Source organism: Mus musculus, chromosome 19 (assembly GCF_000001635.26).
Source record: "Mus musculus strain C57BL/6J chromosome 19, GRCm38.p6 C57BL/6J".
Classification (NCBI taxonomy): Eukaryota; Metazoa; Chordata; class Mammalia; order Rodentia; family Muridae; genus Mus; species Mus musculus.
The window spans coordinates 29,696,908-29,720,118 of NC_000085.6; the positions used below are offsets into that span (position 1 = coordinate 29,696,908).

General features: G+C 44.2%; 2 protein-coding genes across 17 annotated transcripts in view; one reads left to right on the top strand and one right to left on the bottom strand.

Annotated features, from left to right (window-relative positions):
- The first annotated feature begins 633 nt into the window (after positions 1-633).
- On the top strand, positions 634-11,540 carry Mlana (melan-A). Of its 2 annotated transcripts, XM_011247400.2 has the most exons (6): positions 634-705; positions 989-1,056; positions 3,170-3,263; positions 7,713-7,809; positions 9,901-10,014; positions 11,267-11,540. In XM_011247400.2, exons 3-6 carry the CDS (start codon positions 3,193-3,195, stop codon positions 11,324-11,326), a joined length of 342 nt encoding a protein of 113 aa, XP_011245702.1. In that variant the 5' UTR covers positions 634-705; positions 989-1,056; positions 3,170-3,192; the 3' UTR covers positions 11,327-11,540. The 2 variants fall into 2 exon arrangements, with proteins under 2 accessions (XP_011245702.1, NP_084269.1); NM_029993.1 differs by lacking the exon at positions 634-705 and having other exon boundaries at positions 1,034-1,056; positions 11,267-11,399.
- Positions 11,541-17,494: 5,954 nt separating this feature from the next.
- The window catches only part of 9930021J03Rik (RIKEN cDNA 9930021J03 gene), a 92,147-nt gene continuing 86,430 nt past the window's right edge, over positions 17,495-23,211 (bottom strand). For 13 of the 15 annotated variants that reach the window (XR_001782588.2, XR_003952791.1, XR_003952790.1 and 10 more), the window contains one exon: positions 17,495-22,699. Coding sequence is in view for 11 of the 15 variants with exons in the window: in XM_017318193.2 (XP_017173682.1) it covers positions 19,101-22,699 (3,599 nt within the window). In the remaining 4 variants the exon portion in view is untranslated. The remainder of the gene's footprint in view (positions 22,700-23,211) is intronic. The other 2 variants (XM_017318195.2, XM_017318194.2) reach the window with 1 other exon arrangement.

Consider the following 23,211-nt stretch of genomic DNA (forward strand, 5'->3'; position numbering starts at 1 on the left):
ATCTTTCCCTTCCTCCTTATCTTCCCCTTTCTCCCCTCCTCCTCATCTTCCCCCTCCTCCTCATCTTCCCCCTCCTCCTCATCTTCCCCCTCCTCCTCACCTTCCCCCTCCTCCTTATCTTCCCCCTACTCCTTATCTTCCCCCTCCTCCTTCTCTTTCCCTTCCTCCTTATCTTCCCCTTCCTCCCCTCCTCCTCATCTTCCCCCTCCTCCTCATCTTCCCCCTCCTCTTCATCTTCCCCCTCCTCCTCACTTTCCTCCTCTTCCATCCTCCTCTTTCTCTTCTCCTTCACTCCTGAAGTACAGTTTGTGTTGCCAAACTACTCTCAGGAGTGGGGCCTGTCCTGGAATGTGGTCACACCACCAAAGAAAACTCACTCTCTCTTCTAGCATCTATCAAACAGCTCCACGGCTGGGGGAGGGGCTGTGTCTTTTTTGATTTTAAGTAGGTCTTGAGCATGCTGTCCCAACTGCTGTGAGTTTCTATGTGCAACCGCCCTGCTGTGTCTCCTTGAAGGCAGCCACCCCCTTTGACTACTACAACCTCCTCTTCCTGAAAGAGCCCAGAGCCTGGCATGGGGGAGGTGTGATATGTGACATGTGACACTCAAGTTGCACTTAGAGCTGAGCATTCCACAGCCAGAGGAATTTTTCTAGTAGAAGTATTACATTAGACACATGATAAAAATACTTGTTTATCTGAAATGTAAGTTTAACTGGATATCCTGTAATTTACCTGGCAACTTAAAGAGGAATGGCTTGCCTGGGGCAAAGTGTTGGTTTTGGGGAAAGCACAAGCCATCAAGGGCTCTGTTCTTTTCCTTCCTTCCTTCCTTCCTTCCTTCCTTTTTTTTTTTTAAAGGGTAGAATGAAGTTGGTTTCTTTCATGCCAAATAAGCAATCACAGACACCCATTAGGAATCCAAAACTCATGACTATCATGAGACTCAAGATCAAGTACGGAAAAAAAAATAATTTTTTTTTTTAAGATTAACAGCCAGAGAAGCCGTCTTCACATACAGAGCCAGACAGCAGGGAGAAGTGTTCCTCGGGGAAGGTAAGAACACCGACTTCTTGTTAACTGTACACTGTCCTGTTTTTCCAGAACAAGGCTTGGTCTCACCTTTGGAGTCTCTTAGACTCTTCCTCATTCCTCCAAGATTGCCAAGAATATCAACGTGTGGGGTGATGGTGGCAGGAACCCCTGTGCACTCCATTTAGTCTGTCACCCAAAGGGACTTCCGTTGGCTTCACTGGGGTGAGGTCCACTTATCCTGTAACTGTTTGCAGATTCTCTGAGCTTGAGGTAGACACCCACAGAGACAATTAATGCAGAGTTAATTGAGTCTCTTGTCTGCCAACGTAGGGCTCACCTTACACTCCCCATCGGAGGTGATCTCTGAGTTCAAGTGTAGTTTCCTTCTTACACCTGGGAAGGGCAAATTACATGCAAAATGTCCCTGTGGAAAGGAGTCACCTTCTGGGCTCAAGGAAATCCTGATTTTGCCCTCCCATTATCCATGTTCTTCAAATTGGAGCTAATTAATGAAATTCCGTGGGGGTTGACCCTTAACATTTATAATAGCAGTAATTTTTTTAAAAAGGCAAAAACCTGACCATAATGACAAGAGATGAAGCTTCTGTTATTGTCTTTTATTGAGCTCACAGTAGTTATGGTCACTGTAGTCCATGAGATTCTTGTTATTATTCATTTATCCACATTTTGGGTGTTTGGTTTGCGTATAGTGGCACATACCTTTAATTAATTCCAGGACTTGGAAAGCAGGGGCACACAGATCTATACAAATTTAAGGCCAGCCTAGTCTACATATTTCATTCTAAGACAGCCAGAGCAGTGCAGTGAAACTCTGTCTATAAAAATAGCTTTTAATTCCTTGCCGTGAGACCCGGATAGACAGAAACAGAAACTGAATTGGAGGGGGAAGAAGCTACTAGACGAAAGGAGGCCCCGGTATCCTCAGTCTGTCTTGGGTGATGTGTACTTGGCCAACAAGAACAGGGTCCCTTGTGCAAAAGTGGCTTTGGAAGATGTGGTCTATACATCTGGCCAGGCTTGGGCTGGGATGCTCTGGGAGACACTTCTCATTAAACACTGCAAACTTCTGCTCTCCCAGAGATTGATAACAGTGGTAATTTGGGGAAAAATAAGGCATATATTTTTGGCCTCTCTCTCTCTCTCTCTCTCTCTCTCTCTCTCTCTCTCTCTCTCTCTCTCTCTCTTTCTCTTTCTCTGTGTGTGATTGATAACAGTGGTAATTTTGGAAAAAAATAAGGCATTTTTTGGCTTCTCTCTCTCTCTCTCTCTCTCTCTCTGTGTGTGTGTGTGTGTGTGTGTGTGTATGTGTGTGTGACATGCGCGTGTGTTGTTTTGTTTTTGTTTTTGTTTTTTGAGACAGAGTGTCTGTGTAGCCCTGACTGTCCTGGAGCTTTCTCTGTAGACCAGGCTGGCTTCAAACTCACAGAGATCCACCTGCCTCTGCTTCTCCAGTGCTGGGATTAAAGATGTGTGTCACCTCTGCTCAGCTTCTTTTATTGTTTTATTTTTACATTTATTATTCTATTATTATTATTTACTATTTATATTATTATGTGTTAATTTATTATTACAGTGTGTGTGTGTGTGTGTGTGTGTGCACTTGTTACAGTGCACATGTGGGACTATTAATGATGCCATGGGGCCTTCTCCCACCTTCACCAGGGTTCTGGGGCTCACACTCAGGTAAGTCGGGTTGCCAGGCTCATGTACAAACACCTTTCCCCACTGAATCATCCCTCCAGCCCCACCTCTTACTGACTGATGCCCTAGGCCAGCAAAGGTTAAAACAGAATGACTAAAATCCTCTCAGGAGTTTATCATAGAATCAAGCTGAAGGCCAGAGAAGACACGCCCCTGCGAGAACTCAGTTTTAAACATTGTTTCCTTAGCAGTCTCTTCTTAGAATTTAGTTTTCCAGTAAGTAGAAGGTGTCAGAGCCTGAACTAATCTGAAAGCTCTTGGAATTAACAAGATGATATGTGAGTCCCTACAGGGAGGACGCAGGGGTGCTAGCTAGCTGATACCTATCCCGGTAACAGTCTCTGTGTGTCTCTGTGAGATGAGCGAAGATGTTTTGGATACACTAAGCAATCCCTATGTGCCCTTCCTTTAGGTGTCCTGTGCTGAGTCCACACAATGCCCCAAGAAGACATTCACTTTGGTTATCCCAGGAAGGGGCACAGACGCTCCTATGTCACTGCTGAAGAGTAAGTTACAAAGCAAACTTTTTGGGATTTCCAATTTGCCATTTGCAGACACGGCCAACTGACTTCCACATGTGCATGCCTGTCTGTAACTTTCTCTAGCAAAGAATAAAACCACTGCCACCAAGGAGAGACCTGGAGGTCCTACAGTGGTCTAACTCACAGTTCTCTGGAGCCAAACAGTTGGGGAGGATCAAGTGAGAAAAGTTAGATATTACTGTTTTTGTCCACATTTTCGGGCCTTGGTTGTTGGTTCCCAAGTTGGGAAAATATGTCCCAGACTCAGGCACCTTCTTCCTTAAGCCTATTCACCAGTTCCTCTCAAGACTCCTCAGGTGCTTTGTAGACAGAGTTAAGTTGCTAAAGAGCCAGCGTGGATGAGGGGCGTGGGTGTAGGTCTCAGGCTTCATGCCAGGCGCAAGATGGCGGCCATGACTATTGCTTGAGAGCTCCATCCTACAGAAAGGTGTTTGAGCTTCTGAGTTAATTAGTAAGAAGTATTTGTGCAATTATTACTTCTAAGAACTAAGCACTTTATTCAGAGATACCGTTCTATATCTCTGAAAAGGTCTAGAGTCCAGTGGGAGAGTTAGGCAGGGAGTCATTCTGGCACCTGTAAGTGCCCTTAGGGGACCTAGGGACACACTCTGCAAGTCCTAGGAATGGGAAGGGTGTGGTCGGAGCTGAACCTGAGCAGGGACTCCAGACAGGCTTTCATTTAGTTCCACAGAACTAAAGGTTTAGTTCTCAACCTTCCTAATGCTGAGACTCTATTAATTAGTTCCTCATGTTGTGGTGATCCCCAACCATAAACTTATTCCCATTGCTACTTTATAACTGTAAATTTGTTAGTGTTATGAATTATAATGTAAATATCTGATATGCAGGATATCTGATACACGATCTCTGTGGAAATCTCCTGGGGTAGGGGGCCGGGGGTGTGACCCACAGGTTGAGAACCTCTGTTTTAGACAGTCTTTTAGCAGTCAGCTCAGAACCCCTGCAGATCTGTTCCCCTGTAGAAAGAGTTGCTGGAAAATCTTATTGAGATTACACAGGTCAGGCAGCAAACAAGCAATCATCAATGCAGTCCAGCTGGGAGCATTTCCCAGGGGATTTCCCACACCACAGCATAGCCAGTTGGGGAGGTAGGGGAAGTGATACATTGTAGCAAATTGTCTTCACAACATTCCATTTAGGTGGGAAATACATTGTATAAGGCATTGTTTCCGCATCTTTAGGCTGATGCCACAGACTCTTAAACTGGAATTTTTGATCTCTCTTACCCAGTAGTCCAGGAATCTTAGTGGTCCCTTCTTTCTCTGTTTGTCACCCCTGCACATCACCTCTGTCTAAGTGAGGATGCGACGCCACCTTCTTTGTGTTTCCCATCAGAAAGTAAGAAACCAAGGGAAGACTGGGGCCACTGTTTTCCGCTATCCCCCACATCATGACGCCCATATTTGCCTGCTGTGTTGTATGTGGGTGGGAACAGCTTAGAGAAACTAGGAGGTGTGCCCCTGGATGTGGTGATGTTGGGATTTAATACAGGCCTTCAGTCATGAGAGCCTGTTTGTCTATGGAACACTAAGCTGGTGGGTTAAAGATGGCAAATATTTGCACAATCTCATCCACAGGGAGGCAAGACAATATCTCCAGCTGCCGAGCTGGAAGCTGGAGGCAGGCCTTGTCAGCTCAGTAGGCTGAAAGCTGAGTCTTCCTGTGTGGTATACAGCCGCCAGTCTCAGCGGGTGAAGGCGGTAGTGGCTCCCACAGCTAACAGTGTGAAGAGCTGCTGTGAGGTGATGCTTAACAGAGTGGGAGGCAGACTCTGAAGAGACTCTACACACTCTCTGTAGGGGCACACTGGCCCCTAGAAGTCATTGGATTTTCAGAGTCCAATGCCACCACCCAGAGCAGGGCATAGGAAAGTGGGTTTGGAGTTGAAGACAACAGTTTACGAAGGACACCTGTGACTTAGTACCATCATATACATCACACACACACACACACACACACACACACACACACACACACACACACCGCCACCACCATCATCATCATCACCACCACCATAATCATCACCATCATCATCATCATCATCTAACCCCTTCACTGAAAGCTTGTGCTTTCTTTTGTACACCTTGACCAAAGTCCTTCACTCAGGGGCAGCGAGTACTCTGGTGTCTTCCCTGAGAGGATAGGAGAGGTCCTGGGTTCCAGCAGGAGAAAAACTCCCGCTCAGTCTGCATACATGGCTGCCATGGTGTCCATCAGCATCACCAGAGGCCACAGCACAGTGCAGTGACACTTTTTTACTTCAGTCCATGAAGGTTGTCCAGGACTTGAAGCATGACACATGATTTTCAGCAGGGTAATGAAAGAGACCAGCGAAGAATACAAGAAAAATCACTGCACAAGGCTGTCAATATCAGGATTCATCCTGACAGGTGCTCATTCATCTGGCTGCCATGTTTAAACAGGAGGGTCGGATGTAGCAGGGAGCAGAGGCCTCTGCACTGAAGCATCTGCATTGAAGCAATACATCTCTGAGATTCTCGGAGGATATTTCTCCTCCTTTGAAATCCTCCAGTGGTATGAGGAAGAGTAATATAAAGTGAGTTCCCATAGCCAGTCAAAAGGGGCTACCCCCCTGTTGGCTGTTAGCTCCTTCTGAAGCCTCAGTAGACAGGGGCTCTTACATATATGGCAATAAGGCATCCTGGGAGCTTGCCTAAACTCAAGATTCCTAGGTGCTGCCTCCAAGAGGAGTCAGTTTAGGCTAGGAGTGGGGCCCCAGGGTCTGTACTTTAATGGTGCCTCATGTGACTGACCCTCAAGGTATCTGAGTGACTGAGGAGTCTGCGAGGCCAGGCAGCAGCTTCCTCTGGCATGTCTGGCATTCTTTGATGTTTTAAGCTTTCAATCACTTGTGTGTGTGTTCTCAGTAAAAGATGACTGTGCATAAAGAGGTGGAACAGAGCTGTCTGTGTCAAGATGCTCAAAGGGAGAGTACAGGGTGAGCTTAGAGCAAGAGCCTGCTGGGAATTATGTCAGCTGCCTTCAGTCATGAGAGCCACTGAACACTCTTTGTGACAGTTTTACCGTAGGAGACGGTTCTTCCAGGAAAGGACAGAGGACATAGGTCTGGCCTGAATTGTAGCACTCCCATGGCGGCTGTCTAGGACCACTTACTCTGCTGGTTCTTCTACATGCTGGCTGTGCAGCCTTGAGCATCTTGTAAGCCTGACAGCAGCTGTAAAACGAACTATCCTTAGCTCAGAGGATTGCTGCACAGTGCCTGGCACAAAACGGTGTTGAGAGGAGGTCTCAGTGCCTGGGATCTGGGCTCTTGGACCATGATGCAGTTTGTAGCTCTACCAAGATTCCCAGGGCCTTTGCAGCCACTGTAAGGGATGGTCCTACATGATTAGGGCAGAGCTTCCCCTGGAAAGGCCATCCTCCAGGTCTCTCCATCCCATTTAGAGTTGGACAGGACATGCTGGATCGCTTGACAATCTTGAGATGGAGGTCGGCGTTCCTGGCAGAACTCCCTCCCCGCACCCTGCAGCCACTCAGCCTAGTACACACCACCCGGCTCTACAGAGCATGTCTGAGCAAGTTCACGGTCACATACAGCGTCTGGTCCTCAATGCTGAACACAGTAGATGAGCATCTGCCTGGCAGGGCCGTGCAGGAATACACACGCCAAGCTCTGTTCCTGAGGCTTTTGCGACAACTGTAGTGCTTCCCACGGGTCTCTGGACGCAGGGCATAAGTGGCTGGCTTAGAGCCTCAAAACCGTGTCCCGATGCTCAGGACCAGATACATAGGTAAGTGACGATATTACTCTGCACCAGGTTCAGCTCAGACTCCTCTGTCGGTGCCACAGGGGATCAGAGCAGAGCAGAGTTAGGAGCAGGGATAGCCTCGGGCTCAAACCCTGGCTCAGACTTGTGATAGTTCTGGGGGGGGGGGGGGGAAAGCCCTAAATTTACTTCTTCCTCTGTGAAGTAGAGATAATAAATGGTATCTACGCTGCAGATTATTATGAGAATTATCAAAAATTGGTGAGCACAACCACTGGCTCAGAGTGTTCATTTCTGTTTCTTTTAATCTGAATTGAGTTGGAAAAAAATGATTTAAATAAGCCATGTTGAGAAGAAAAGATCACTCTACTTCAGTAAATAAACAGTCCACATGAAGGGCAGATGCCAGGGCAGCTCTTATGCTTGGGACTTGGATGTGCCACACTTAAAGGCTCCTAAACTAGGACCTGTCCTTGGATGCTGGCGCTGTAGGTCTGGTCAGGTGCCCAGTGCGAAGAATGACAAACTGGAGACTAGAAGATGTTTTCCTGGATCACGAAAAGGGAGAAGGTTGGTTGCTGTCTCATCCAAGTCTGGAACGATGTTTCTGAGCTCTGTTGGACATGCCTATCTCCTGGTCCAGGGCCGCAGGGATCGGCATCCTGATCGTGGTCCTGGGGATTGCTCTGCTTATCGGCTGCTGGTACTGTAGAAGACGAAGTGGATACAGAACCTTGATGGTGGGTAATGGTCCCCTGAAGGGTCTGATCCTTCCTCTGAGTTTCTGGGGATGCCCGTGGATGTATGTGGATGTGTGTGACATGCCATGGTACGGGTGAGGAGACTGAGGACGTCCGTGAATATATGTGCATGTGTGTGCGCGCATGCCGAGTTGGTTCTCTCCTATCTCGTGGTGGTTTGGGATCAAACTCAGCTTGTCAGTCTGGGTGGCAAATATTCTTCCTTGCTGGGCTGGGTCCCTGCCGGACTCTTCGGTCTCTATCACACTAAGTAGCCCATGGTATCCAACATCTTACTGATAATCACACCAGGAGGAGAAAACCATCCTCCCCACCGCATAAGGTGCACCACTGAGCCGGGCGTGGTGGCGCACGCCTTTAATCCCAGCACTCGGGAGGCAGAGGTAGGCGGATTTCTGAGTTCGAGGCCAGCCTGTGGTCTACAAAGTGAGTTCCAGGACAGCCAGGGCTATACAGAGAAACCCTGTCTCGAAAAACAAACAAACAAAAAAACCAAAAACCAAACCAAAACAAAACAAACAAAAAAAAAAAGGTGCACCACTGAAATTCTTTCCTCATCTATCCATCCATCTTTCTATTGGTCATGTAAGGACCACATGCTATAGCACTAACATTAGGAATGGAGCCTTAAAAACCTGAACGTTTGTATAGGTTCCCAAACAAAGTCTGGACGTTTTGAGGTCAGCAAGGCATATCAAGGTCGGAAAATTTAAAGTGCTACACAGTAAAAACAACTCTTTAAAGACGAAAGCCACTGATGGGAGGGGTGGCTCAGCAGGTAAATGCACTGGCTGCTCTTCCAGAGGACCCAGGTTCAGTTCCCAGCACCCACATGGTGGCTTATTATGTGACACGGTGCAGTAACTATTATGTCTTAGCTGCTTTCTGCTGCTGTGCTAAAATACTAAAACCAACTCGAGGTGTAAATGGTTTGCTTGGCTTACAAGTTGGTTTCATTCTTCATTTCTTTTTTTTTCTTTTTTTTTTTTCTGAGGGAGTTCTTATTCTGTAGCCCAAGCTAACCTCAAACTAATGGTCCTCTTGCTTTGGCTTTCCTGGTGCTGGAATTATTCAAGTATAGCATCACTCCTAGCTTTCTTCTTTATCTTATCTTTTAAAGAATTATTTATTCATTTTATGTATACGAGTACACTGCAGCTATCTTTAGATACACACCAGAAGAGGGCATTGGATCCCATTACAGACGGTTGTGAGCCACCATGTGGTTGCTGGGATTTGAACTCAGGACCTCTGGCAGAGTAGTCAGTGCTCTTAACCGCTGAGCCATCTCTCCAGCCCATCTTATTTATTTATTTTTTTAAAGATTCTATTCCCTATGATGCCTATGAGTGTCTGCATGCATCTATGAAAGTATACCACATATATGCAGAAGCCAGAAGAAGCCAGGATCCCCTGGAACTGGAGTGTTAGGCAGGAGTGAGGCACAGTACCAGTACTGGGAACAGAATCCAGGTCCTTTGCAAGAACAGCGAAAGCTCATCACCAGTGAGGTGTCTCTCAAGGCCACCTCATTTCTGAAGGATAATTTCACGAACTGTTCACTTTGTAGATCCAGTCTCCTCTTCCAGGCTCCCCAGTTAGTGACAGTGTGGTGCCAGGCACTTTAGTCCATCCTGACAACTCTGAGAAGTGGGCTGCATCATCTTGCTACAACAGATCTCAGGACTGGAATGAAGAGTAAGGAAGTGTTGTGAGGGCACCTGGCTAGTAAGTGGAAGCAGCTAGCTTAACGTCCATTTTCACATGTATATATTTAAAAAATTTTTAGTTTCATTTTGTGTGTACTGGTGTTTTGCCTGCATGTGCGTCTGTGTGGAATATAGGATCACCTGAAATTGAAGTTACAGACAGTTATGAACTGCTTTGTGGGGGCTGGGAATTGAACCTGGCTACTCAGGTGGAGTAGCCAGTGCTCTTAACCACTGGGCCATTTCTCCAGCCCTAATGCTAATTTTTAAAGCATTGTTTCCTTTTTCTTTTCTTCAGTAGACTGTTATTATTATTATTATTATTATTATTACTATTCATTCTTATGACTTTATATTTCAGGACAAAAGGCGTCATATTGGTATTCAAAAAACCTCAAGGGAAAGATGCTCATGTGAGAGCCCTGATCACCAGGACAGCCGACTGTCTTCTCAAGAGAAATCCCATCAGCCCGTGGTAGGTGGTAGTCATGCATCCGGGCATTTTCTTGGCAGTTGCTTTCAGTCCAAGTAAACACAGTTGATTTCTATTAAAGTGTAACCTTGAATCTACTTACTGTCACTAAACTGTTAACTGACCGATAATGCTTATAATTAGGGCTGGTATCTTAGCTCAATGACAGAGCACTCGCTTTGCATGCATGAGGCCCTAGCATCAATCCACACGTGTGCTCCTCCCCCATTAAGGTCAAAATGGTAATTGTTGTTTTGTATATTTTATAAACAAACAAATGTGGGAAAAGTATATTTTAATCCGTGTCTTCTTATACTTAGATTTTACAGTCAATGAGATTCCTACATGTAAGAGACAAGGGGAGAATTTTCTCCTAGAGAGCCGAGCCACAACCACATGCATTAAACACTTGAAACATAGTAGTGTGGTTAAAAACTACTAGGCGTTTACATTCTGCATGTGACTTGCATGCATTTCTGCTGCACAGTACTGGTGCACACTAAGCATAGCAAAGTAATGCCCAGCGTTGGTTCTGGAGTCAGACAGGCGTGCTTGCATCTTAGCTCCATGACTTCCTAGCTGTGAGCTAGGACACGTGACTTTTTTAGCTGAGTGACCGGCACATTGTGCTCAGTTGGTAGATCAATGTGTCTCTCTTGACTCCATCTTTTAATGATGTCTATCATTGAGTTGCCCCTAACCCCACCCCCAGCTCTAAATGTGCTTTTAGACACAACTACCAGGGTCCTGTGGTGAGGATGAAGTGTTTGTTGAGTGGTACTCAGGATTCAAGAATTCATGGGTAGGCAAGTTGCCTCAGGGCTGCTAAACCTGACAACTTGGAGGTTGATCCCTGAGCCCCACCTGGTAAAAGGATAGAACCAGGTCCCCCAGACGGTCCGACGGTCCTGTGAGTTTTGCATGTGTGCTGTGGTGGCACAGGTGCTGCCCCCCCCCCCCCCCCCCAGACTTTCATTACGATTGGAAATTTTGACGAATGATCTGAGCATAAATACACTTTTCGATTTTGGGAATATCCTCGTCTCTCTCTTTCTCTTCCCTCCAACGTCTCAACATAGACACTGATAAAATTTAACAATTACTTCACTGGGTGAAAGATATGTATGAATGGTTAGAAGCACCAGTCCACAGCGAAAGGATAAATGTGACGCAAACTGCCTTGCCTCGAGCCCCGCCCCCAGACCACGCACCACTGCCAAGCCCACTCTCCTCCTCTCTGCTCTCCTCCTCACAGGTTCCCAACGCTCCGCCTGCCTATGAGAAGCTCTCTTCACCGCCACCTTATTCACCCTGAGAGCCGGGAAACTCCTGAGAACGCTGAACAACTTCCCTCACACTTCCGCTTTAAGGCTGAGTAGACGCCGGTGTTTCGCTTTAGAATGCTGCAGAATATACAGCTCCACTAACAGGCCAGTGCTAAATTCTTGACAGGGCAAGCAGAGGGATATTGGAGGAATGGTGAGAAATATTAACCTTGGAAAAGCTTCAATAAACATCTCAATGTATATTATCTGTCTGGGCAGTAATGCAATTAAATTGTCATCATTAATATTATTTTGAGGGGTGAACTCACATGGACGATCAGGGAGCACCTGACTTGCTAAGATATTTTTATGTGTGTCCACATTTATGTACATGCCGATTCCTATTGAAGTCGGAAGCTGTTGGATTCCCTGGAGATGGGGTTACAGGAGGCTTTGAGCTGCCTGATGTGGGTGCTGGGGACTTAAGAGTCCTCTGCGGGAAGCAGCAAGCACTCTTAGCAGCTCAGCCACCTCTTCTGACTTTCCACTGCTCCTTTAAATGAAATGCACCTAATTTACAAACTACTCTTCAGCTTTTCAAAGCAACCTATTGGCCAGTGAGGCAGGTGTTATGGAGTATTCATAAAGGACCCCGTTACAGGTTTAAAATAACTTACTTCTGGGCTGGACAATGTTAACCAGGGAGCTTTGTGTTCTAAAGTGATCCTGCAAGAACGCATTGTTCTCTCTCCTCCCGCCCCTCTCTCTGTGGTGTATATTTATGTATTTGTGAGGACTGAGGTCAGGGGTGGGTAGGTCTTTAGACACAGGGTCTCTCACCGAACCCTGAGTTCCCTGGTTTGGTTAACTGGCCAGGGAGCTTCAAATACCCACCAGTTCAGCTCTGGAGTTAATGTGCTGCCGTCCCTTAACAAACATTATGTGGATTCTGGGCTTCCAAACTCTTCCAAAGTCTTAAAGCTGACTTACGTAAGTCATCTTCTCAGAAGAAAATAAAATTAACAAATATATGTATACTATATTGTCAAACTATAAAGTTTTGTTTTGAGAACTTCAGACACGAGAACTGCTAATTACATTATTCCACCCCTTTCCTTCCTCATCCATATCCCTAGCCCACCCCTTCTCAAATTCAGGACCTCTTTCCTATAATTGCTAGTCACACACACACACACACACACACACACACACGTTTATATGTATATGTGTATATATATACAGAATACCTACTGAGTCCATATAGCGTTGCTAAGAGCCTTTATCTTGAACTATACTTTATCTTGAACTAATTATATTTTACTTTAACGATCATAATGGATGGTAAGTTAATTAGTTTTCTGTTAAGCTTGAAAGTGGTGTAAGGATTTTTTAAAAAGTAAAAGCAATTTGAGTTTGGTTGGTGTCTGTGTATCCAGTGTGCTTGAGACAACTGAAATCAGGGTCCACCATTTCTGCCACTACCCTGCTTACTCTTGCTTAAGCTTGCAAGCTTCCAGCCTGTTTCTACTTCCCATCGCTCTGTGGGAGTGCTGGGGTTACAGGTGCACACTACTATAGCTGGCTTTTTAAGAGGGTTCCAGGGAGATTTGCATAGCACTTCTTCTACCCGCTGAATCATCTCCCAGAGTTTGGTTTTTTTTTTTGAGTTTCAAACTCTCAAAAGATCATACAGAATAAATTACAAAGGGCAGAGGTTCTCCAGGGATATTGCTGTTTACATTAATTTTGTTTTTGTTTTTGTTTTTCTTTCTTTCTTTCTCTCTCTCTCTCTTTTTTTTTTCTGAGATAGGGTTTCTCTGTGTAGCCTTGGTTGTCCTGGAATTCACTCTGTAGACCAGGCTGGCCTCCAACTCAGAGCCTGCCTGCCTCTGTCTCCCAAGTGTTGGGATTAAAGGCGTGCACCAACAATGCTCAGTGTGTGATTTTTTTCATATCCGCGTCTCAATTAATCTAATATTTTTTGGTCAGCTCATTAGTTATTATTGAGACAAGGTCTCATGTAGCTTGTGACCAGGCTGGTGCTCCTGACTACCTCCTGTGTTCTGGGACTACAGGCTGTTGGGGCAATGCTGGGGATGGAGCCTTGGGCTTCATGTGTGCTAGGCCAGCACCTGATCTATATCTAGCCTCTCATGAAAAAAAAGGGGTGTTGGGTGTTTGTTTGTTTGGCCACATTTCCTATGATCACCCTTTTGGATCACAGACCCTCTAGCTAGCTTCTCCACCTCTGCAGGAAATCAGACTACCCAACCCCCACTCCATGTGTCTCTCAGGATAAAGAATTGACGGGTGACTGCATTCAGGCCACATCAGAGAAGCAAACCCTGCTCCTCCTCCTTGCAACTCCAAAGTAAACTTAGGATCCCATCTAGTGGCTGCCTCTGTCCCTCAGCACTAGAGAGCCCGGCTAATTCACAGGGTGCAGAACCCCCTGCCACCTCCCAAACTCAGGAAGCCCTTGTCTTGAGGATTTCCAGGCTCCTTCCTTCAGGTTCTGGTGGCGCTCTACATGGTGGCCCTCTCTCCAGTGGGGCTCCTCTTCAGATCTCAAAGTCTGCTCTCATCCCGTGCTGGATAGTAGATATCAACTTGACACACACTAAAGTCATGTGAGAGAGGGAACATCAACTGAGAAAAATGCCTTCATAGGCAAAGCTCTGTGAGTTCGAGGCCAGCCTGGTAATACACAGCAAGTTCTAGGACAGCCAGCGCTACACAGAGAAACCCCTGTCTCAAAACAAAACAAAACAAACAAACAAAAAAACCAAAAAAACAAAAACAAACAGAAAACTCAACTGAGCTGTAGGAAGACTGTAGGCCATTTTCTTAATGATTGATGGGGAAGGCCCACTTCATTGTGGGTAGGGCTACCCTTGGACTGGTGATCTTTGTTCTCTAAGAATGTAGGTTGAGCAAGCCAGTAAGCAACACTCCTCCATGGCCTCTGTATCAGCTCCTGCCTTCAGGTTCCTGCCCTGTTTTGAGTTCCTGTCCTGACTTCCCTCAGTGATGGACTATCATGTAGATGTTTAAGCCAAGCCTTTCTTCCCTGGCTTGCTTTTGAGCTCCTCACAGCAGTGGAATCCAGACTAGGAATCCCCCCTCCCATCCTTCCCATCCCCCATTCCCAGTCAGGACTCCCTTTCCAAACAGAGCTTCTGGAGGGTAACTGTGTCAGCTCCTTCTCACAAACCCGATGCTCTTAACACTAAACACACCCTAAATGCAACCAGGATCACTTTCCTAGGTAGAGCTATAGAATGGAAATAATATTAAGAACAGGTTGTTCTTATTAAAACTTAGGAAGATTCTTGGTTGTAAAGAGCCATGAGCCTGAGACCTGCTGAGACATTATTACTAAGAATCACAGAAAACTCAAGGCTGTTTAAAGAAATGTTTATCACTACATGATTCTTACTTATTGTTAAGTCAATAAACCACCTGTAATATCTTGTGTCACTAGAAACATAAGCATAAGATTAACAGGACCGTTTCTACCAAAGACAAAAGTAGATTAAAGGGATAAACACAACAAAAAACAATGAGACCCTAAACAATGTTTGTGCCTTTCTCAATTGTTAAAATATCCTGATTCCTCTTTCAGACAGATGAATTCTAAATGAAGGGACTCTATCAGGATTTTTGCCACCCTACTACCTCTACCCTGCTCCACAAGACCATTGAATCTCACTCACATCTTCAGAGGGACCCACGGCTTGATGAGGAAGGCCCATTTCACTGGAGAGCTCTCCAAGCCTCTCACACTACACACTGACAAATCTCTTTTCCTTGTGGACAGCTTTTCCTCAGTGTCCCTCTTAACAGTATTACCGGTTGATGGGCAATAGGTTTGGGCTGAGTCCACCAGAGAGAAATTAGAATGTACAGTAAAGGTATAGCAGGTGAGAAATCTAGCTCTGCTTCCGAAGGCCACTCCTTGGACTCACAATTGACTGCAGGCAATCCTGGGAGCCCTGTGCTAAAGACAGAAGTACCATGTGGTGCTTAGGAACCTGTGTGGTAACAACAGGAGTCTACCCCATCTAGAGATGCTCACATTGAATCAGGGGACAAACATCTCCATAGAAATGGATGAGTGTTAAGGCACTGGTACCCTGACATTAGGTCGAAGCTCTGAATTCAGTGCTTCCTGGACTGAAAGAACTGGTCTCAGGGAGGGGAGATCCTTGTAGACACTGCGGGTAAGACTGGCTTACTTGCTGATGGAGAAAGTGTGAACCTAGATCCCACTGCTAAGCACAGGGCTCCAGGCCTCCACTGCAGTGAGCTCACTTATGGTCAGAGAAGGGTTCAGGGCACAGTGCTGCTCTGCTCTGTTTTCTGGGAGCCAGGTGGGGACTCGAGTAATCAGAACTCACGACTAGTCAAGTCTCCTCTGACTAGAAACAGCCTTTTCCAGTTAGCCAACTATACTGGACAAGTAACACTAGCTTCACTCCGAGGTGAGCTAACAAAGTCAGAGAACAAGTTTATTGAACCACCTCGCCTTTCTCCTCCAGTGCTAACACTGTGGTCTCGAATTCAAGCCTCAAGCCTCTACAGATTCCCCATGGAGATTCTTGAAGTGGAAACTTCTAGTTTCTTTGGAAAGTTAGTTATGTCAAATGCTGTTTTGCTGGGGCCCACAGGTGAAAGGATGTTTGGTTATAGCAAACATGTGAAAGGACACTTGATGGAGTATAAATATGACCCCACAGACAGTGGGGGACAGCACAGAGCATTGGTTTGCTTTGCTCCACTCGCTATTCTTCCCTAACAACACACATGTATTGGCTTGCCTTATATAGTACTGTTGAGCTCAACTTGTGGTAATGCTGTCAATGAAAGAAACTTGCCCAAGACCTGCTGGTGAGGTCCCTGCCACAGACTGCTGCTTCAGCAGCCCAGCCTCGGGCTGGCTGGTGAGCCTGGAAGTTTCCTCAGGATTATGTTACAGTTTGATTTTAAAAGCTCAGTCACTTGAGATACCAAAATCCCTTAATCTCATTATGGCAAAAACATCTTAAATGTGAACTAAGAACTTTGGGTAAGAAAACCAAAACCACATCATTTTTAAGAAAACCTAAAACTATGAGGGGGGAAAAAAACAAAGAAAACTGAAAAAAAAAAAGTCAACATGAAAATATGAATGAGAGAGGCTGCAAAGGACGCAGCCTGAAAACATTTCTGAAACTGAAGACTGGGTCAGCCTACTTCTTTTTTTAAGAGACAGAGCTTTGTGTATCTAGAATGGTCTTGAACTTCTGATCTTCCTGATTCTATGCCCTCAGTGCTGGGGACTGAATTCAGGTCCTGATGAATACAGGATAGGCAAGCATTCTACTGTTTCAAAACAAAACGACCTAAGCAATCTAGGGTTCTGTTCAACAAGTATGTGCCAAACACCCTGTGCCAGCGCTGGGATAACAGTGACTGACAGGTTCCGCTTCAGAACAGCAGGCATTTACATACAGCAGTGACCCAGGGATGTCCTCAGGCTCTAAGTGACTGCAGTATCATGATGGTATTGCTGTGTGGCAATGACAGGGAGATATGGAGCAACTAGAACTATAATCATGCTTTCAACTCAGAGAAGGGAGATGATACCGCAAACTCTGAGTTATATATCATCAGTATAAAACAATTACTTGAGAAATGTGAACATTTTAGTAATACTTGTTATCCTTTCCAATTTAATAACATCACCTTGATGTAATATGAATGGACATGTTTAGGCCCTTTTCTATTTATGTGTGTGGGATGTACATGCTGCTTGTGTGCACTGGTCCCCCTGGAGCTGGAGTTAGGAGCAGCTGTGAGCGGTCAGGTATGGAGGCTAGGAACTGAACTCAGGTCTTCTGGAAGAGCACCAAGTGTCCTCGATCACTAAGCCATCTCTCTAGCTTCTTTTCTTTAAACAATGAAAAAAATATCTTAAAATAGTATTTTGTGTGTATGTTGTGGAGGTCGGCAAATGATCTTCACAACCCTGTTCTTTCCTTCCTTCATGTGGGTCATGGGGATTGAACTCAGGTTCTGGTTTGGTGGCAAGCGCCCTTATTCACTGAGCTACCTCATAGACCTGGGCCCATTTCTTCTAGTATTTTCAGTTTTGGACTAGAATGCTGTGAGGAGGCTTAATACTGTAAGCTGAATGTGTGTCTGAGCGTCTCAATAAAGTAATGAAATCATGGGGCTGCAGCAAATGCAAAGCTACCTTTTATTTACAATGAGACACATTCTGATGCACTACAAAGTCAAGCCCTGAGTCAAAACTGAGCCACCAAATTTGCTTCATAATAGAACTTAAGCAGTTGCTCTCTAATCTGACTAAAGAGCACTGACCAAAGAGCACTGCTATTCTCTCTCGCTTTTAATTTCAAATGACAAAGAAATTCATGTTTTTAAACATAATTTGGAAGACCAGTAACAATGAACCAAGCCCTCAATGTAAACAGAAATGTACGTGGAGAAGGAAGGGGAAGGGTAACGCCACCAATCTGCATTACTTTTGTAACCTTTTATGAACCCAGATTATTAAAAACTAAGTTTTGCCAGACATGGCCAGACATGTCTATAACCCTGGCACACTAGGGAGGCTGAGTCAGGGCCAGCCTGGGCTACATAGAAAGTTCCAGGCCTGCCTCGGGGCACAGAGAAACCTTTTAAAAAATTTTAAGAAACATGTTTTGAATGCATAGACATAAACCAAATATACTTATCTGAAAAAAAAAACAACACCCATTTCTTTTTGTCATTATGGAATTTGGTGGTGATTTTTTTTCTATTTTTTAAAAAATGTCTGAAACCATAAAATTTTGAATGGAGACCTCAAAATAGAAGTAAAGTAGAACTATGGAGACAGAATGTGAAGCCTTAGATTCATGTCCTGGCTCTACTGCCCATGAGCCATCCAAGACTTGTCAAGCCACTCACTCCCAGGGTTACACAGGGAAGGAAGCTCCATCTAGAGTGAAGCCTGCACAAGTGAAATCTTCTGGACGTTTCCCAATTCTAATACAAAGTTTTAAAGGACTACTTTCATTTATACCATGTATTATTTCAATGGACAAGAACACATTTTAAAAATGGTATTCAAACAAAGAAATACAGCAACTCAGTTTATTATATGCAGATTCTTCTGCATCGTTGCTAACAGTTCACTGGTCCAAAATTACTAAAATACTTAAAAAACTATACATTATGTAAACAAAACATAAATAAGACAGTATTGTTCTTTGTACATATATTTAGTACAGATTATTAGGGATTTAAGGAATATGTACAATTTTACACCATAAACTGCATTTTCTTAATGCATAAATATATATATATATATATGTATTCTTTTTACAGAAACAAAAATGTCACTAATGACACAGAATACTACTATACTGTAGATACACCACAACAATCCAAATTCAAGAAGAAACGTATCAATATAAGTGTGAAAAGGCTAGCTTACTTAAACTAGTCAAACTTGACTTTGTTCAATTTATGTTATATAGACAAGTACATCTTGATGACATATTTTGAACAAAAAAAAACCTTGGAAAACATCCTTACACCAATGAATGAAATGGGGTACCTTTTCCTCTCCGATAAAACAAAGTCTTGGGGAACTTAATGAAGGTACATTAAGACACACCCTGACCCCCCACACATACACACACACATGTATCAACAGCATGTTTTCGCGCAAGTATGAACAATATGTTTTCAACAGTATAATAAACAGTTAAAATTTTTATGGGAGTTAAAACAATGCCCTGTTATTTAAAAACTGGCTCAGTCAGTCTAAATTCAAGATGCAGCTGTGTCAGGCTTCTCTAAAGCAGATGACGGAAAAGCAGGGAAGACAGATGCAGGATTCTGACTGGCAGATACAACTGGAGGAAGAGGTGAAGGCAATGAAGATACCTTAGCTGCTGCAGTATTTATGGTATTTAAAATGGCTCCTTCTGGGCTAACCAATAACTTTTTGACAGAGGTATCCAAATGAAGTACCGATGTGCTACTTGGCAGTGGAGGGTTACTGGAGGAAATGGCAGAAACCAAAGAGGTTTTAGCTAAGAGAGTAGCTGGAGAGGACTTAATTACTGAAGTCAACGCTGCCGGTGGTGCAGGTGGAACACAGACTTTAGCAGGTGTGTTTATGATGTGTGGTGGTGTATGGACTGCAGAGAGAGAACTTGGACTTCCGAGAGAGTTTACAGTCTTTGGAGAGTTTCTTACAGAAGGCTTTAAAGGCTGTCCACTTAAAGAACTATTTGATGTCTGTATGATCTTCTGGACAGGATTATCTACTGGTGTAGCCAATATGCTTTGGCCACTGTTAAGAACTAAGGGAGGTCCATATTTTGGATTAGTAGAGATAAGGAGGACGTGGCTACCAGCTCCAAGACCTTGAGGCGGAACAATAAACCGGGCTCCATTCATCATGATTTGAGTTCCTGGTGCCAAAGGTGTACTTGTGTTGATAACTATTTTTTGCTGAATACAAGGTTCACTGAACGGAGCACCTGCCAGACTAGTTATATTTGATGGTGGTGAACAAGTGTGAATGGCAGAGCCACCTGCAATAGAATTGTTACCGAGAGTACTTTTTACTAATGAAGGGGACATATGCTGGTTTGGCATAGAAGTAACATTGGAAATATTAACTATTTTCCCTGGACTTGCTGAGGGGGATAATTCAGCTGGAGGCTTATTTGTGTTTGCATTTGTTGGCACTATAGTTGTAGTCCCTGGTGACTGAAACTGGAGAGAAGTTTGAGACTGTCTTTTAGAGAGAGATACAGGGCGCGTGGCTCCTGGTATTGTTGCTGACTGTGGAACTGTGTTGATAATTTTTGGAGATGTAGTTACAGGTGTAGGCAAGGCAACAGTCACAGGAATCTGCAAAGCTGGTGTCAAGCATTTGGGAGACACTGTTGGTTGTGTAGTTGAAATGAGAACAGATGATGCGAGGTGTCCTGTTTTTACAGTTGATATGGCCACAGTGTTCCCGAGATTTGATGGACAAAGTCTATTTGACAAAACAGGCATAATTCTGGAAGAGGTATCATTTCCGCTGACTAAAACAGGAGGTCGTGTCCCAGCTGAAGCAGGGGAGGAGGCCACTGAAAGGGAACTCAAAGGTACACTTGCTCCTATTCCTGAAAACGTATTTGCAGTTCTTGCTGACTCACTAGCAGCAGGAAGACTGTGATTCACAATATTTGAGCTTGCTGGAGCTGAGTTACTGTTTGGTGAGATGGGGGAGATGCAGCTCTTACTACTTTTGTCTTCACCCTTTGGCATTACACTTTGCAATATATTAATTGATGACATAGCTGGCAGATTTCCTGGAGGATTTATAATTGCTTGACCTATGTTTAGTCCAATTTTCACATCTTTAATCTGAGACACAGTTGGTGAAGAATTTATTTTTATTGGTGCTCCTACTGTAGAGGGAATTAGTACTATTTGGGGTTGCTCTGGATTCTTAATGTATGTTTTATTCAAGGGAGAAGGAAGTGACTGTCTTAATGATTCTGCAACAATAGCTGAGGATGAAGCGCCACCAGGAACTGGAGCATTAATAAAAACTACCTTCTGGGTAGACACACCTGCAGATGTCGGTTCTGGTGCCGTGTTAACTGAAGGTACACTGCCAGAAGGGAGACCAGATGGAGCTGACACCAGCATCAGTTTCTGACCTGGAGTCTCACCGAGCACATCACCATTTACTGCTGTTGTTGCTTCTGATCTTGTAACTGGGTAACTTTTTGTGATACAATCTACTTGTTGTGGTTTAGTTGATGTATGAATAACATTTGTATTGGTTTGCCCAAAATTTCCTGTTGATATGCTAATTACACTCACTGAACTATTTGTTGTTGATGGTAGCAGTGAGCTGGAAGAAACAGAAGGCTTCAAGGGTGAAGAGGGCATGTATGACGTTTTTTCTATCATGGGGCCTACATAACCACTGCTCAAGGTTTGGCCTTGTGTAGATTTGAGATTTTTCCCCATGGGTGGATGAAAGCCACACGAAATAGACACAGACGTAGATGCTTGGCTGAAAGATGGTAGACTAGATGTAGTAGTCACTCCGGCTACTTGTGAGGAAGCAGAGCATGATGTTGATTTTGGCACAAGAAATGCCTGAAATTGAGGTGTAAAGGTGAAAACAGAACTTGAAGATAAACTGTTGGGTGAATTTTGTTCCGGATTAGTTTGTACTTTTACAACTCCAGTGTTCCCACCTCGAGTCCTAACAAGAATTGACTGTGAATCTCGTATACATACAGTTTTTAGTTCTTGCTTTGCCTCAGAAGAATCAACAGTTTGCTGTGAAAAACAGGGGATGGAACTGCCAGGATCTGTAGATTCATTTAGTGTTGTTGCTGGCAAGAGAGGCTGAACTGTTGATGAAATGGTAGGTGAAGTGTGAGGCTGGGGGAGTGTGGTGGATGAAGCGGTACTCTTGACTTTTCCTGCTTCACTTTGGCTAGTCTTAACTGGTGATGTTAATGCATTACTTACAGAGGCTACAGGAGACAAAGGCTGTGATCTAGCACTCACATTTGATGAAGGTGTACTTGTCTTACTGAGAACTGTATTAGGCAGTTGGGTAGACACAGAGGTGACAGGAACAGACACTAAGGAACAGCTAGCGCTTGTCTGTGGGCCAGGTGAGCAATGCTCTGGGCCTTTCTGCTGAGGTGCTGCTATCTCTTTTTCAACTGCTTTCCCCTCTTTGTGCTGAATCACAAAATTCTTAGGCAGAATAAGAACTTGCTGCATGATCTTTTCTCCTGTTTTAGAGTCCACCATAGGCTGCATCTGAATCTTGACAGAACTACTGTGAAGGTCTACTGGCAACCACTGACCACAGGGCATTTTGTATACCATCTGTAAAGGTCCTTTTGTACTGGTGAGGCAGGTCAATGCTGGCTTTAGGGGGCTTGTATCTTCAGGAGATAGAGCTGGCTTTTCCACAGCAGGAACACTCCTACCTGTAGAAGGGGGCAGTTGATTTGTTAAGGTCACTTTGTTCCCAATATTCTTTGCAAGCAAAGCCTGAATAGGTTTGGTCCCTTTCTGGAGAGTAGACACTGGTACTGAAGCCTTTGAGGCAAATGACTCTGGAGTTGGCAGTTCTGGAGGCTTTGATTCTTTCAAACATTCAATCTGCATGTTGACTTCTAAGTTCTCAACTGATGTCTCATTTGTGCTTAGCTTTGCTTTCTTCCTTGGGGAAAGCTCTTTTGTGCTATCATCTAGATAACTACTTTGTTTGGACTGTCGTTTAAGTGTTTTAGGCAGTGTCTTCACTATATCTTTAGAAGGCAATTCTTTTTTCAACAACTTGCTCCTGGCCATAGGAAAGCCTATTTCTGATAACTTCATATCATCTGAAAATTATAAAAACAAGCATGTTGTTTATAGAAAACAGTGATCGAGTAACACCAATTAAAAAAATAAAGTCACCCTTTGAGAAGGTAATTTAAGTCGTCTATTGTGCAAACATTTCAAAACTTCAGCAATACTGAAGAAGGTTGACAAGCTGACTTCTGTATCCCAAATATGTTTAAGAGCAACTTATTATTAGCTTTGGTCTAATCCTGCTGTCTATGTGTGTTAAGGAAAAACTCATGGCTAAAAAGAAGTTTAATCCGGCTAGTTTTCTTTCTCTAGATAGGGAAAACTGTATGCCATAGAAGAATGAATGGTTGCTATTCTTTATTGTCTTTAAGAACTCTAAATGAGAACAAATGTTCAACCTTTCCTGTTTTTATCCTTAAATAATTTATGGTCATATCTGGTCAGAAGAAGTCCACTTTTTCAATTCACAAAAGACATGAACTAGGTTAACACATCATCGTAAGTTTTCACATCAACTTCTTACATAACTAAAGAATGTCGC